Source organism: Tiliqua scincoides, chromosome 4 (assembly GCF_035046505.1).
Source record: "Tiliqua scincoides isolate rTilSci1 chromosome 4, rTilSci1.hap2, whole genome shotgun sequence".
Lineage (NCBI taxonomy): Eukaryota > Metazoa > Chordata > Lepidosauria > Squamata > Scincidae > Tiliqua > Tiliqua scincoides.
The window spans coordinates 221,507,436-221,522,203 of record NC_089824.1 but is presented as its reverse complement, the minus strand read 5'-3'; the positions used below and the strand labels follow the sequence as shown (position 1 = coordinate 221,522,203).

The following is a 14,768-nucleotide window of genomic DNA, read 5'->3' as shown; positions in this document are numbered from 1 at the left end:
GGCTGGATTCCACAAGCCACGTTGTCACCCACAGGGTGGGGGTCCCGCAGCAGAGAGGTTGGCAGCCTCCTCTGGCCACCTGGAGCAGAGAGGAATTCCATCTGCAATTCCTCCAGGGCTTCTGAAACTGCAGTCCTGCTGCTTCCCAAGTTATTTGCATAAACCAAAACGCAGCGAGTCAGAATCCTCGTTAAGTTGCTCAAGTGCTCTAAAAACAAATACAGAAAAGGAAAGAAAAGAAACACATTCCAGTGCGTGGATGGAATCTACAATCAGCGGTCAGCTAAATTCTGGCTGTGGTCAGGAGCTTGTTCTCTCGGTGAAGCACGTGTGCGATGCGCTATCGGCTGGGGAGCGAGGAAGGCTCATGGCTGGGAGCAGGCGCCGTCCGCGTTGCCCACGGAACGGCACCTGATCTTGCGGATGGAGTGCAGCGCCACTGTGCAGCAGCCCCTCAGAAGGGAGCTGATGTTGTAGATGGGCTGACCTTGCCTCCTCTGCGAGCGGCACAGCCAGGCCACCGTAGGCACTGCCGGCACCACCACCGCCAAAAGATCCACAATGAAGTGGCGACTCCAGTAACTTTTGGGCTCCATGGCAGTGGCGGCTGCCGCCGCTTCTTGGCCTGGCTCAGCAGCCTCGTCTTCCGGGGCGCACAAAACGCTCACGGACCGGCTTGCACTAGACGGCTGCTGCACTGCCGGATCGTTGCCTCTGGGGCCTGGGGAGTCCAGCTGCCCAGAAGGATTCTCCATAGGGTCCCCTGTGGTCACTACCACCACTGAACTGGGATCAGTGGCTGGCGAGTCTGTGGTCCTAGGGAGGCTTAGGCCAGGAGTCTCTGAGCTCGTTGGCTCCACAGCACTCTCCATTTCGGACACCCACACCGACGTGGGGCTTTCAAGGCTGCAAGCCTGGGAATTCCTGACCTTCTCCAAAATAGTATCGAGGTCTGGCTGATAGTGCACAAAGTCCGTCTGGATGGCTTGCTCCTGCATGCAGCTGGCCTGCACCGCAGCCTCCACGCTGTTCTGGGACCCCATCAGTTTTTCATACGTGGAGCTGGTTGGCACCTGGGATCCCAGGGTGAAGGAGGTCTGCAGGGAGGCCTCGTCTGTGCCACACTCCACACCCGAGGACAGCAGGCTGCTGTGGTCCAACAAGTCTGTCCGGCTCAGGGAGTCCTCTGCAGCCACGAAGCCGCTGTCCGCGCCCTCCTCCACCGAGATGGTCTGGGAGCCGCCCATGTTCCTGTCAGCTGCACCCTGGTCACTCAGCTTGGTATAGGTGGAGCTGCGTGTGAGGGAGCGAGCCGGAGAGCCGCCTGCGGATTCCGCAGCCCCCTCCTCCTTGACGGTTCCATTCTGTGCCACCTCCATGCTGTGCAGCAACGTCTCCAGCTTCTTGTTCTGGATGTTGATATCCACAAAGTACTTCTGCAGTCCTTTGTCTTTCTCCATCAGGTTGTTCTTGACTGTATCGATCACCTGCTTCAGCTGCTTGATCTCCTTCCGGGCCTCCTTTAGGGCCAACTGAGCTTCCACACGGTGGCACTCCTCCTCGATCCAGTCCTCCTGCATCCTTGAGAGCTGGGTCTTCAGGTCATCAATTTCAGCATCCCTGGATCAGACAGACAAGCAGACAGCCACTGTCCTTACCAATTCTGCAACAAACGGAAGCAAATACATTGATCCCAAAGGACCGCCCTCCCCCCCCAAACATTTGGAACTCATTTCTATTTGTTCCTCTTCATCAACAGGCCTCTTTGCATTCATTTGAGAGAGAGAGAGAGAGAGAGAGCGCCAGCCACTAGAAAAGATGCTCTGCTAGGCTGAGAAGGGAAGTGATTCTCCCCCTGCTGGATATAAAGGAGCTACCACTTAAAAGGTACCTCTGTGCCTACAATTTCTATAAATTGTGCTGTTTTATGTAGATCTGCTTATTACTTTGACATATAAAACGGATTTTATAAGCAGCCTGTGCAAATGCAGCCAACTTACATTCCATCTGAAATCATTCGTGCAGCTTCAGCCAGCCACCAGGAAGGTCTGGAAGCCCCATGGAGCCCTGAAGCCCCACCACCCTTCCACCACTGGAACTCTTGCCCAGCTAAAGAAGCCGCTTGCGCAATGACTGAGCCGGGCAGAGCATTAGCCCTAAAACTCCACACAGAATCTTCCAGTTAGGGCCAAGTGGAAAACCCCCTTAATGGGGGAAGGTGTCTGTTACCGGGGGCTGTTTATTGTGATACTGAGTGACTTCTACAGCGTTATTTATTATTCTGATGGCAACCTCGGCGTTCCTCCCTATCATAATATTAATATTTGGAATCAATAGATAAATGGCCAGATATTCGGTGGAGGCAATCCAGGAAGACACTTCCACTCAGGGGTAGCAGGCACAGCTGAAAGACGGGAGAAGACAGAAGGGGGACAAGAGAGTGGTTTTCCTTGCCTCCCCTCCTACTTACGGTGCGTGCGACTGCCCAGGGAGCAATAGGCAGAGGGGGTCCACAGCCCCTTGCACCAGATTCCACAATCCAAGCCAGTGCCAGTGACCTGATGGCTGCCCTTCCTATTAATTCGGCCTGTGACTCCAGTGCTGGGCACCTCAGAGCCTCCATTCCGTTTCCTAGGCTTCTGCAACGGCCACTGGAGAGAACACTTTCAAGTGACCCCCAGGAGCACAGCAAGCCTGGTCAAGCCGTTGAGCTCTCCAGGCCCAGACATCACAGGTGTCATCATTAACATTAGGACTACTCCAACAAGAACGTCTGGAGCGGCACCAGGTGCCTGTCTAACCCTGCCTGGCATTATGCCTCCCAATCAGACGGGGTCTCCATTGAACCTACCCCAGGAAACCACACTGCTACTGACCTGTCCTGCAGCCTTTCATGAGTGTCCCTCAGCCGGGCTCTCAGGTGACGGATGCAGACCTCCTTCTGCTGGAGAGGGGTCAGGTACTGTTCGGGGGTTGGGGGCTTGATCCCATGATTATCGCTGCACAGCAGATACTTGACTGGGCGCCTGGAGAAGAAAAATCATCAATCAGCTTAGTAACAAGGATCTTGGTAGGTCTGATCCTGCAGACCTTCTCTCTTTCCCACCCTAAAACTGCTGTTTGGTAGAATGCTAGGGTCTGTGCTGCCTGGCAACCCTTGTATGGCTTTTATTCGAACATGTGAAGCATGGCACATGTGTACACACACGTATGTAGCGCTGGGTGCCTGTCAGGAGCGAGAGCATGATCAAGGCCACAACTGTGATTTGAAGCAGGACTGATGACTAGGGGACTGAGATCCCACAGGCCTAAAGGAAGCCACACTTTAGATCTGTCAATGCTATCACCCCCCCAAACTGGGCTAGCCTGGAGGAAGTCTTGCCTGATACTTACTCCTTAGAGAACTCCATGGGTGGCCACACCTTGCTTGAACAGCACATGTGACCACATCCCCAGAGCTTCCTGATCTGAAGTAAACAAAGGGCCCAATCCTATCCAACTTTCCAGCGCAGATGCAGCCACAATGCAGTCCCAAGGCAAGAGAACAAATGTTTCCTTACCTTGAGGAGGCCTCTGTGATTGTCTCCCCACCACAGGATGCAGCGTATGCCTTGTTGGCGTCAGTGCTGGAAGCTGAAGAGCATCGGGCCCAAAGCCATTTGTGAGTGACACTAAAAAGGGCATTCAACCCTGGCTGTTTCCAACAACTCCACAGACGCATTCAATCAGAGAGTTCATGCTAAGGAAGCAACTGGCCTCTAGAGTTTGTCAGGAGTTCTTGTGCCTCCCTTGAGGAGGTGCAAAACAAGGGCAGCACCCATTTAGGCTGGGGGTGGGCTATCAAGGAGATTTCTTGATGAGCTCACCCAACCAAAGAGGGTTGAGCCTCCATTTGCCTGAAGATAACATCCGAAGGTCGCCGGTTCGAGGCCACCGGCACCGTGCGACCTTGAAGCAGCTGACAAGCTGAGCCGAGCTATTCCATCTGCTCTGAGCGTGGGAGGATGGAGGCCAGAATGTTGTGACCAGATCAAGAAAGAAACATCTGAATGTTGTGGTTTCTTGAAAGATAGAAACCTTCTTTCAAATTGTAAAAATCCCTACGGGGATTTAAATTTGCCTGCCTATGTAAACCGCCTTGAATAAAGTCTAAGGAGAAATCTGAGGACCAAGAAAGGCGGTATCGAAATACCTGTATTATTATTATTATAAGATTCTATGGGGAGAAAAAGGACAGGAAGTGGGGTCACCAGACCCTTGAGTTCTTGCATCCCTCATCAGTCTGTCTGCCTGGCTCTCATTGCACTGGCTTGTTTGACCCGCTGGTGCTGCCTGCCTCCCTTTCCAGCCTAAGAACCACTGTGCCAAGCTGGCGCTCAGGACTGGAAGCCACACCAGCTCCCCTTTTCCCTTTCTAGCCTTTTTCCTCCCTTCCCTCCTCAAGCACAACTAAAGCTGCGGTGCCAGCCTGGGCTGGACAGTCATACTTTGTGGACCAATTTGCAATGTGCCCCCACCTTCCCAAAAAGCAGCTTAAGCTCTCCTTGAACAGCTGTGGCCATCGCCTAACCTCCGGGCTTGCACCCAAGCCCTTTCCGCCTAGCTATACTTCGCTTTGGAACAGAAGGATCACTTGTTCCCAGCCTTCTAGCCCCATACCTTCTGCCACCAGTCAGCACAGAAAAGACTGGTGACCTTGGTCCTTGGTGCAGCCTCGCCATCAGTCCACCAAACTCCCTCTCTTTCTCAGTCCCGTGTGCTGTCAAACCGACAACGATGCCTCTATCATTTCCTCCGGTGGGAGTGCCTTATTTTAGTCTCAAAACCTGGAATTGTTTTAATTCTGATTCTCCTCTTCAGCATTTGTAAAATTATCCCCACAATAAGAGCTTGTTTGTTCCACCCTCAACCTCGCCACCCTCTTCCTTCCCTGCCAAGCCACTGAGCAGTGCCATTGGCCACTACACAGGGGCCCAGCACGTGAAACAGATGTTCTGCCATGTGTACCATTTGACTTATGACTGAAAAGCACATCTGGTAACAAATGGTAAGAGCCCATTAAGTGGAAATTCAGCAGAGAATGTTCATGGCCTTGAAAATGTCCTTGCTGAAAGGCAATAGGCATATCTTACTTCCCAATGGAGGCTGACTGTTGAAATTTAGACTGTAAGCTCCTCAGGGCAGGAACCTATGTTTTCAGCTTCAGACACTTTGGCAAAATGCCATGTACATGAATGCCGCTGCCGCCGCCGCCGCCACTTGAATTTTGTGAGGTCAGATTATGGTGCGCTCAAACGTTTCTTCCTATTCCCTTTCTAAACCCTAGCAAGAATACAGAAAGGCAACACTGCCTTTGTCCTGGGTGGGATAATGCAGTGAGAAGCAGACAAATGACACAGCAAATGAACAAACACAGAGGAAGGCTCAACACATTCAGAACAAAGACCCTTGTAAGATACACCAAACAGCAGCTTTCATTGCACTCTCCACAACTACCACCCAGAGCTCTGCTCCTAAGTTTGGGAAATCTGGATCCCAAAGAGATCATTAAAAAGAAAAAGATTTTCCATTAGTTTTCATTGCAGTCATGTTCACTTGTGTACAGTATTTGGCTTGACAGTTGAACATGCTTGCTTAGCAGACATTGGCAGACAAGTCATATTCCTTGAGGTTGGAGTGAGGGTCAGATTTACTTGCCAGCATCAGGGGCGAGACGAGCCTCCTGTTGGGAATGTGTGTTCTGTGGGGCTTGGGACTTTTAAGTGCAGCCAAGAGCTTGACAAAAGAGATGGCCTGAAAAAGTGGCGTCAAATTTTCTTGGGGACTAGCAACTTCCCAGGAATTTGGGATGCTGGGCTAATGCTGCCCCCAGACTAACGCAGCCTGTCTGTGTGCCTGCTTGCTCTCTGCCTGCTCAATTTTAGGCTTGTAAATGGACAGTTATTAGGAGGAAAAAAAACCAGTCAGTAGCATAGCTAGAGGGGGAAGCATTAAGTTTTGCAGGGAGCCTCACTGTGCCATGCAAGCACACACCTCCATTTTGCTCTAGTGGTCGGAAATGGCTCTAAGGGGGAGGGGCTGTTTACAAGGTGCAGTGAGGCTCCCTGCAAAACTTAGTGCTTTGCACCCCCTCTAGCTACGCTACTGCCTCCAGTCTCTAGCACTCTCTTGTCCTCCCCGAAAGGACTCCCAGGATGCTCAAAAAAAACCCACCCCTGATGGTTGAGGGAGTAGGGAGAGTGAAACATGCTTTAATGATACAAAGTGTTCATTTTAATAATGGGGGGGGACACCTCCTGCCCTCCTTCCATCATGGACCTCAAGGTGGAGTATGTGAAGTTCTCAGATAATCACCCACCCAGGTACTAAGTGGACCTATTTAGCTTTGGCAAGGTGGCTGCCGTTAGGTAGCTTGTATGATTGGCTAGGATTTTGTTCCCTCAGTTGCTGCCACGGCTGTTCCTTATATCAGTTTTGATCACATCGCCCGTTTTACTACTTCCTCATAAGAAGACTGCCTTCTCAATTCAAGTGTGATGGTAGCTGACGGCCCTTCAATGGAATGAGGATGTAGCATTTGGCAACCATTCTAAGAACGAGGCCTCAACTGCCAAGAAAAGTGACCCTTTGATCACTGAACTGAACTGGGAGTGAAAACAAAAGCTTGTGGGAGGGGTGGTTATATCTGATGTTTATACTCTGAATGGAAAGACACATTACCAAGACTCTGGCGCTGCCAACTCAGCACACCAGCACTGTGCGCATTCAGGAGGTCATGATAATGAGCATCATCACCCTGCCTTGGCCAATAAGGCATAACACATGAAGTCACAGGGTTGGACCAGACAGCACAACTTGGGGAGGGAAGAATTCAACCAGCAGCTGCATCATGTCTTTGACTGGAGTCTTCAAAGTTCTCTCCTGCTGTCTGGCATGGACTAGGAACTGGTTCAGCATCAACAGGGATGTCAGTGATGAAGTTGAGGGATCCATAATTGGCCTGATTTATCCTTATTTTCATGCATAGAGCAGAGGCCAAAATACAGTCTGGGAAGGTCGTGCCACCTTTTACAGTACTGCGGTTGTGAAATAGCTGCTCTCCAATATGGAATCAGCCCTGGGACAAAATCTTGACCTATTAGGCCTTGGCAAGCAAACACAAGACCATAAGCTTATTACCACCAGTTGGTTTTATGCTCACGTCTCATTCTGTGTCTAGGACCCCACTCTCTCCTCCTCTCTCCCCATTTCCCAGTGTTTTTTCTTCTTCTTTCAACCAGTACCCTCAATGGATACCCATATTACCCATCTCAACTGCTCTGGCAGGGTCCTCTGCATTCTGGAAGGGCTTAGAAGCTCACGTGGCTGTTTTGAGGGGTGTTGAAGCCTTTCTTTTAATTTACAGACTTGCACACTTTCCCCCCCCCCTTTGGAGTGGTCCTGCTTCACTCTCAAACTGACAGACCAGAGATTTTAACCACAGAAGGTCTGCAGGTGTGCCGCAGGAGTTTGGAGAACAGCGGTTGAAAATAGCTGAAAAACTCTTCCGGGTTCTGCAGCTCTGTTTCTAGGGCAACTGTCTATAGGAACAAATTGTGTATCCTTCCTTCACTGGCGGTGGAGGAAGAGGGACAATTAGTTACTATAGATGGCCGCCCCTGAAACAGAGCTGCAGAACCCAGAAGAGTCTCCTGGAAGCTGCAGATGGCCTCACAAGAGGTGACGATCTCAGAGATCACTGTGCAGTGAAAAATGTGGAAAATTGCTGCGATAGGCACTTTTGACCACCTGAGTTCAACATCAGAATACATCATGCTTAAGCTACTGTTGAGGCCAGCTGAAGACTTCCAGTTCTGCAGTGGCAGTAGAAAGAAACAGCCACATGAAAACATCATGTTCAGAGCAGGCCACCTCTGGTTAAGAGATGCGGGCCACCAACAAGCAAGAAGGTGTGGCCTTCTCTACCTCACTCTGCTTGTGGAGCTGCCCACAGGACGCTGGCCAATGGCCTGGCAATTCCGAAGTGCTTGGGGATGCCCCCGGTGGCGCACTGACGGTACAAGAGCCCAGGGTTACCTTGGGGTGGGGCTGCTGTCGCTGCCTTTGCAGGAGCCGGAGTTACTGCTGCTGCTGAGCGAGGAGGTGCCGTAGGTGTCCCGCATGCTCACTGGCGGGGAGGGGCGCCTGGAGGCGGGAAGAAGAGGCCGTTTCTCAGTCGGAGTGGCAGGGGCCGTTGCAGACTTAAAGAACGAGGCAAAGCCACTCCTTCCATAAAACTCACGACTTCAAAAACCACCCAAGAAGAAACACAGATACACAGAGACAGGAAGAAAAAGAAAATAAACAGGGACAAGAACAAACAGGTGGTGTTCAAAAAGGGACGCTGCACAAGCGGTCTCTGCAAGCAGGTTAGTGAAGCAGCAGCAAAGGCAGGCGGGGGAGGGTGCCGTGAGCCCCCCACTACGGGCCAATCCCCCAGACCTCACCTGCCTCCCCACCCTCTGCACGTCCCTGGTTTCAACAGATTTTATAAACTCAAAATGTTGCTTTAAAATGGAACAGGCACCTCCCTTCCTGAGGTGCGATATTCAGAGCGCGATACCATAGTCTTTCGAGACGGAAGGTTGCCAACATGACCTCCCTTCCTTGGTCAAACCCTGGCAACCTAAATGGGAAAGATTCATATTGAATCAAAGGGCTGGAACAGGCTCCATGGAGTGCCCCAGACACAAAGCACCCCTCACTTATTCCTCCCTGTTTCTTCTTGCAGATCTCCAAGGAAGAGACTTCTGTCACCAAGGACAGACCTTCCACAAAGACAGACCTCCAGCAGGCAGCTTCACTCATGGTCAAATGAACAGTTTTCACTTCAGTTTACTCCCCCCATGGGCAAGGTGAAGAAGCCCCCCTTCATTTAAATAACAAAAATATTTGGTGGATCCTCCCTGTTCCACCAGTACGAACAAACATCTTTCCATCTCCATGAAAGAGTCCCTCTATCACTCAGCACCTGAGACAGATTCTGAGCAATGAGTCCTTTCTCAGAAAAAGGTTGGTGGATTTTTTTATTTTTTTAAACCCGCTCTGCTCCCAGGGGGTTACACCTAAAAACCAGTTCAAAGTAGATTTTTTTTTAATCGAAACCTGAAACCTCTTGGTTGCCTTGAAGCTGACTCAGACCTGAACCCTTAAACACAAGCGATGGTTCCCAGACACAATCCATCCTCCTTCCTGTAGCCTCCCCATTCTGCCCTCCCCCTGCCCCCTTCTGGCATTTGCGACAGCTGGAAAGCACATTACGCCGCCAGAACATGTGTTCTGGTGAGCCACTAGTTCCTGAAGCATTTTCGAATGTTAGCATCTGACATCCGAACCGTGCGCCTGTCGCATGAGTCAGCATCTGAACCAGAACTCAACCCAAATCTTTAAGGGTTCAACTCCCTGCTTGCCCCTCTGCCTGGTACGCAGGTGAGCTGCACCTGGCTGACTGTGCAGGCCTGAATGAAAGGCACAGAAGTAGGTCTGCTAAAGAGGTTGACAACCCAGCTCCTAAGGAGAGGTCGTCCCACACCATGTGTTTAGGCACAAGAGCATCAAAGACCTTGGTTCTCTCCAAAGCTGCCACAGCTTCAGGGGAAATGTAGCAACTTTTATACTGAAAATCCTTAGGACCAAAGACCACTCCCGCTACAGAGGAAGTAGAGACTGCCTCCAACACCTGCCTTAGCTAAGCAGAACTGAAGCGCAACTTCCAGCTTTGGTTACTGTGACAGAGGACTCATGAGGTGCTCTGTGCATGCACGGCAGGTGAGCACACATGCAAATATGTGCTGAAGGGTGAGTATCAGCATGCGACATCGGGCTGCAGCAGTCCCAAGGAATCGTCCACCCTTCCTTCCTTGGGGCTCTGTGGTCCCTCACAAGGGACTAGGCAGCAGTTCCTTCCTTCCAAAAGAGAAGGGGCCTCTTCCATACAGCTGGAGAGCCTCCTTACTCTCTTTGCCGCATGAATGTGCTGATGTGAAACGCAGCACGTGCAAAGGTGTGGCCAAGTCCCCGGAGCAAACCCTTCACTGTGAATTGGCAGCAAGGAAGACCCCTCTGTCATGTGGAGTGAATCAAGTCCAACATGCTCACCTTCGGGATCCCGTGGAGGGTCGTCTGCTCCCCGGCAGGGACATAGCAATGGCACTGCAGGTCTCGGAAGGGGAGCCAATGGCCACTCCAGCTGGGGGGAAAGACAGGCAGAAAAAGGAAGTGTCCAGTGAGTGAACCAACATCAGCAGTTGCAAGTTCCATGACAGAGTCTCTACCAGGGCCTAGCAGAGGGGAGTAAAGGCGGTAATTTGTACCCAGGCCCAGGGTAAAAAGGGGGGCCCAGGAGCCAAAGGAGGGGGCCCAGAAATTTCTTGGGATCTGACATTTTCCTATCTACTCAGACTTCTTGCCCGTATGGGATGCTGGCAACATTGCCATGACTGGGGATGCTGGGGACACTACTGATGCCACACGGGCGGGTAGACCTGGGCTCCAAAGACTTTTCCAGCTGTCTCTACCCTCCTTTCAACCTGCATTGCCCCCCCTGCCCCTATTCCGCTCACCTGTCACCACCCTCCCCTTTGCAAAGGGGCCCAAAATAAATTTTGTTCCCCCTGATAAAACTCCTCCTGGAGGCCCTGGTCGCTACATCCAAACCCAAGGCCTCCTTTTTGAGCACAATGTTTTGCCTGCCTGGTCACTGAAATTCTGCCACAACCAGGGAGGTTGTGGTCCCGAGGAACTGCACCCCGTTCTCTCCCCCACCCCATTCTTGGCCCCAACTGGCTGACTTCCATTCTCACTCTCTCTGTAATGCCTCTTCTTCTCTCCTGCCCAAGCACGACCTGGTCCTCCTTTTGTCTACTTGCATCATTGTGAGCCGGATCCTGTCTATGGGTTGCCAGCTTGGGCTGTCACCAGTAGGGTTGCTACAGGTGAGATGTCAGGGTAAGTACTGCAGGTGCCACCATGTGCCATGTAATTCTTACCCTACCCCCTCCCCTGTAGCTACACTACTGGCTGCCACTTTGGAGAATTCTTTCTTAACCTAGAACTAAAACTAGGTTTAAAACAAGCAGAAGCGTTTAAAACCAAAGTCAAAAAGGTGGATGGCTGGCCACCTTCAGTCTCGAAAGACACAAAGGTGGATATGCATTTCCTTTGGGGATGTCCCAACTCCAAAGTAACTCATTGTGCCATTTGGAGCTCAAGCCACCTGCGGCAGACAGAAACAGAGAGCATTTCCCATTAGGCCAAAGTGAGAGGGTGACAGTCTGCCAAAGTTCCCCTTGCAAGAAGGATGTGCCCCCATTATCTCTCCACTGTCCAACTCACCCCTCACTGCACAGTCCAACAAAACCAGGGACAACTGACACAGCCATTAAGCCATTAATCAATCAATGGGCAATTAGGTAACACTAAATTGTGCCTCTAGGGACAATGATGGGTGAATAACATTGGGGGTGGAGGTGGGGTGTGGAGAAGAGAAGAGAAGCAGCAGACAGAGCAAATGGAACTGGGAGGTAGGGAATTGCCCACAGTTTTGGCCCAGTTTCAGAGGATGGTCTTCTAGACTACAAGCACCAAAGGCTGGAAATGAGGCACAGCAAAAACAGCATGCTGTGCTCTGAGTCTCTAGGCCCCGGGCTCACACTGAGTCTACCTTGGAGTGTCCAGCATCAGAAGATGCTGCTCTCTGTCTCTCTACCAATTCCTCCCAACATACAAGTAATCAGTGTCTTCTTTCACACAAAGATGTCGTATGTCTTTGATATGTTGGCAGGCCATATGTCTTTCTCCACTCGAGCAAACCGCCTTGAATTTCACAATCACAGGAAGGGGGCAGGAACACAGTTAACATTTGCCTTTTAGTTGCCTGCCTTCACGCCCTTAGAGGAAGGGAAGTGGGGAGGCACCTGCTGAGGTCTCCAGCAACACCCAAAGCCGCCCACCTCTCTGAATAAAAGCTCCCAGATCGATGGAGCCGGCCTCCTCAAGATGCAAAGCTGCAGGGGTTTCTGCTAATGCGCCAAGATTAGTCATCACCCAGCTTGCCTGCCTGCTGGGAGCGAAGCGCCGCAGCCAAAGCACAGCCTGCTGACTGCAGCACAGAGCAGGGAAAACATATCACTTCAGCAGCACAAGAGTGCAGGAAACTAGGAGCGCAGGAGACAATTTGGGGTGCGGGAAAACCGAGAGGCCCTGCGGGGCTTGGGCCAGCCTGCAAATACGTGATGCTTAAGAAACCCGTCTGCGCATAACACAATATGTTTTCAGAAGTGAGTGTAAACACCTTTCCTTGGGAGCAAACCCACGGGACTCAATGGAATTTGCTGCTGAGTAAACATGCAGCAGGACTGGGGTGCAAGAACGACCTTTATTTTAGCCAGTTTTGGGGTATTTTTGAACAACCTCACATTGGAACATCAGAGGCTAATTTCACACTTGACGGAGGACACAGCAGGAAGGCAGCTTCCCAAGCACACGTCGCAGCAGAGGTGTTGGCTTGGATCACCTTGAACGTGCCAGTGCGCACTCCAGAGGTGCCTCCTCTTCCCTTGAAAACAGCTGCATGCAGGAAATGCTTAGTTATCACTGTCTGTAGCATCGAGCTGTGAGAATGTATTGCTTCTTTATAGATGGCCTGTTGATTGCCATAGTTTCAGTCCTGCTGACCAGCCAAGGGGGAGCTTCACCTCTTCTCGCAGCTTCCCCCCAAATATACACATTCTTCAAACCAGTAAAAGTGCAAACCCCAAACCCACCTAAGCAGCAGGCAGTACAACCCTTTTCCAGGTCCTGCTCTACATCCACAGTCATCCTACAAATGAATGCTTACACACATCTTCGAAAAATGGGGGGGGGGGGGAGAGGGAAATCCACTGGGAGGGCCTGATCCTATATAGCTTTCCAACACAGATGAAGCCATGCCAATAGGCACATGCTGCATCCTGTGGGGGGGGGGCAGTCACAGAGGCCCCCTCAAGGAAAGGGACCATTTGTTCCTTTACCTTGGAGCTGCGTTGTGGCTGCACTGGCACTAGAAGGTTGGATAGGATCAGGCCCTGAGCAGGGATAAGACCCATTGTTTTTGGTGTTTGTATACAGGTCTGGTCCAAGCTGACACAGTGCCTGCAGCAGCACCCCAATTTCTGTCCCCATTTGTGTGGCTTTGCTTCTAGAGCCAGCACACGCAAACCCCAAGCCTCTCTTTGCCTGCCTGGTTGTTTCTTCAGAACAGGAGGGGCTCTGCTGAGCAGGCTCACCCAGAAGCATACAGGCAGATAAGGAGGAGCTGGTGGCAGAAGCCAAGCGGTCCGGGGGCACTCCCTGCCCTTCCCTCCACCATATTCTCTGCAGGTTGCTTCTGCAAACAAACAGTGGGGTTGTGTCGAGGTATGGGTCTGAGTGGACCTGAAAGGTGGGCTGAGGCTGGGAAGATGCAGGACACAGGTTGTGCCTGTTGTCTGGTGTGCTCCCTGGGGCATTTGGTGGGTCGCTGTGAGATACAGGAAGCTGGACTAGATGGGCCTATGGCCTGATCCAGCGGAGCTCTTCTTCTATTATTAGGATAGTAGCAGTGCCACTAATACTGCCCCTTTCCTGGCCTCAATCTGCCTTCCTCCCATCTCTGCCCTGTTCTGCTCACCTCCTGCCTCCCCACCCCATGCTGCCTTTCTGGCGCCAGGGTTGTGGACAGCGGGCTGGTGCACCACTGTGGCTGCTCACCACTTGCAGTGGGGGCCTAGCTGCACAAAATGGCATTTGCCCTTTACAACAGCTGCCTATTTGGTAGCACAAGACCCTAATAGGACTGGGCCCCTGGATTCATTGCCCTGTCTGATTGGGAGCTTTATGACCACCTGGGCATGCCACCCCACTGTCTGACCTGGTGAGATGGGCTGGTATGCCTAACAGATAGGCACATACCAGTCCCAGTGGGTGGGCTGGCTAGAAGGGACCGTTCTTGCCACTTCCCATAAACTAAGACAAGCAACCCACAAAATGACCCGCCTGGCCTGGCCCTGTAGACTTTCTGCAACGGTGCTTCTTTCAAGGTGTCACAGTGAAAACATAGCAGAGAAAAAGAAAGGGGAGGGAGGCCCATTGGCACCGAGTTGGGTCCAGAAATTAGCAAAATGGAATGGGCCACAACAGATTCATCACCACAGGAAGAACTCTCAGACTGCATTACACTGGAGCCCACGCGAGTCCACACATTTGGATGAGAGCTCACACAAGCAGCGCAATCAACAGCAACCCACAGTTCAGGCTCAGTGCAAAAGAAAAACAAAACAAGATTCCCCCTCCCCAAAAAACCTACCAGTAATTGGTATTTTATGTTTTTTTAAAAAGAGAAAGATAAAGTGTTCTAAGAGACCTTCTCCATGGCGACACATGGAGTGGGAGGAAAGGAAAAAATAATCCATGAAAACCAGGAACATACAATTGTTGTCATGCCAAGGCTGGAGCAATGACGAAGGCTCAGTGAAGTGGGGGAGCTGCAGGCTGGCTCTGGTGTCAGACCACCCACGGTTTTCCCTTCACAAAGGAGACCGGCACATCCAGTTGTGGAATTCATAGGGATTTCAGAGCAGATCGCACAAGCTGTTGCCCTCAAACAGGGTTTAAAGTCGAATATGGCCCAAGACCCAAGGACTTCGTGGGCCACAGGTGCCTCTCCCTCAGCCAGCGAAAACACCAGACTGCCCATCCTTTGTTCAATGGTC

At 51.5% G+C, this 14,768-nt stretch overlaps 1 protein-coding gene across 1 annotated transcript; it reads right to left on the bottom strand.

The window, feature by feature from the left end:
- Positions 1 to 365: 365 nt before the first annotated feature.
- Positions 366 to 10,181, bottom strand: SNPH (syntaphilin). Its single transcript, XM_066626097.1, has 4 exons — positions 10,138 to 10,181; positions 8,077 to 8,283; positions 2,877 to 3,026; positions 366 to 1,620 (listed from the first exon to the last, which is right to left on the bottom strand). The coding sequence occupies exons 1-4, from the start codon at positions 10,179 to 10,181 to the stop codon at positions 366 to 368; spliced, it is 1,656 nt and encodes a 551-aa protein (XP_066482194.1).
- Positions 10,182 to 14,768: the final 4,587 nt, after the last annotated feature.

What these genes read in the sequence shown, in the direction of transcription:
- SNPH (XM_066626097.1), bottom strand. Translation starts at nt 10,181, where the DNA reads ATGTCCCTGCCGGGGAGCAGACGACCCTCCACGGGATCCCGAAG. An exon ending in CCCTCCACGGGATCCCGAAG is followed by an intron (nt 8,284 to 10,137) that starts GTGAGCATGTTG and finishes TGGTTTTTGAAG; the next exon opens with TCGTGAGTTTTATGGAAGGA. An exon ending in GACAGCAGCCCCACCCCAAG is followed by an intron (nt 3,027 to 8,076) that starts GTAACCCTGGGC and finishes TTTCTTCTCCAG; the next exon opens with GCGCCCAGTCAAGTATCTGC.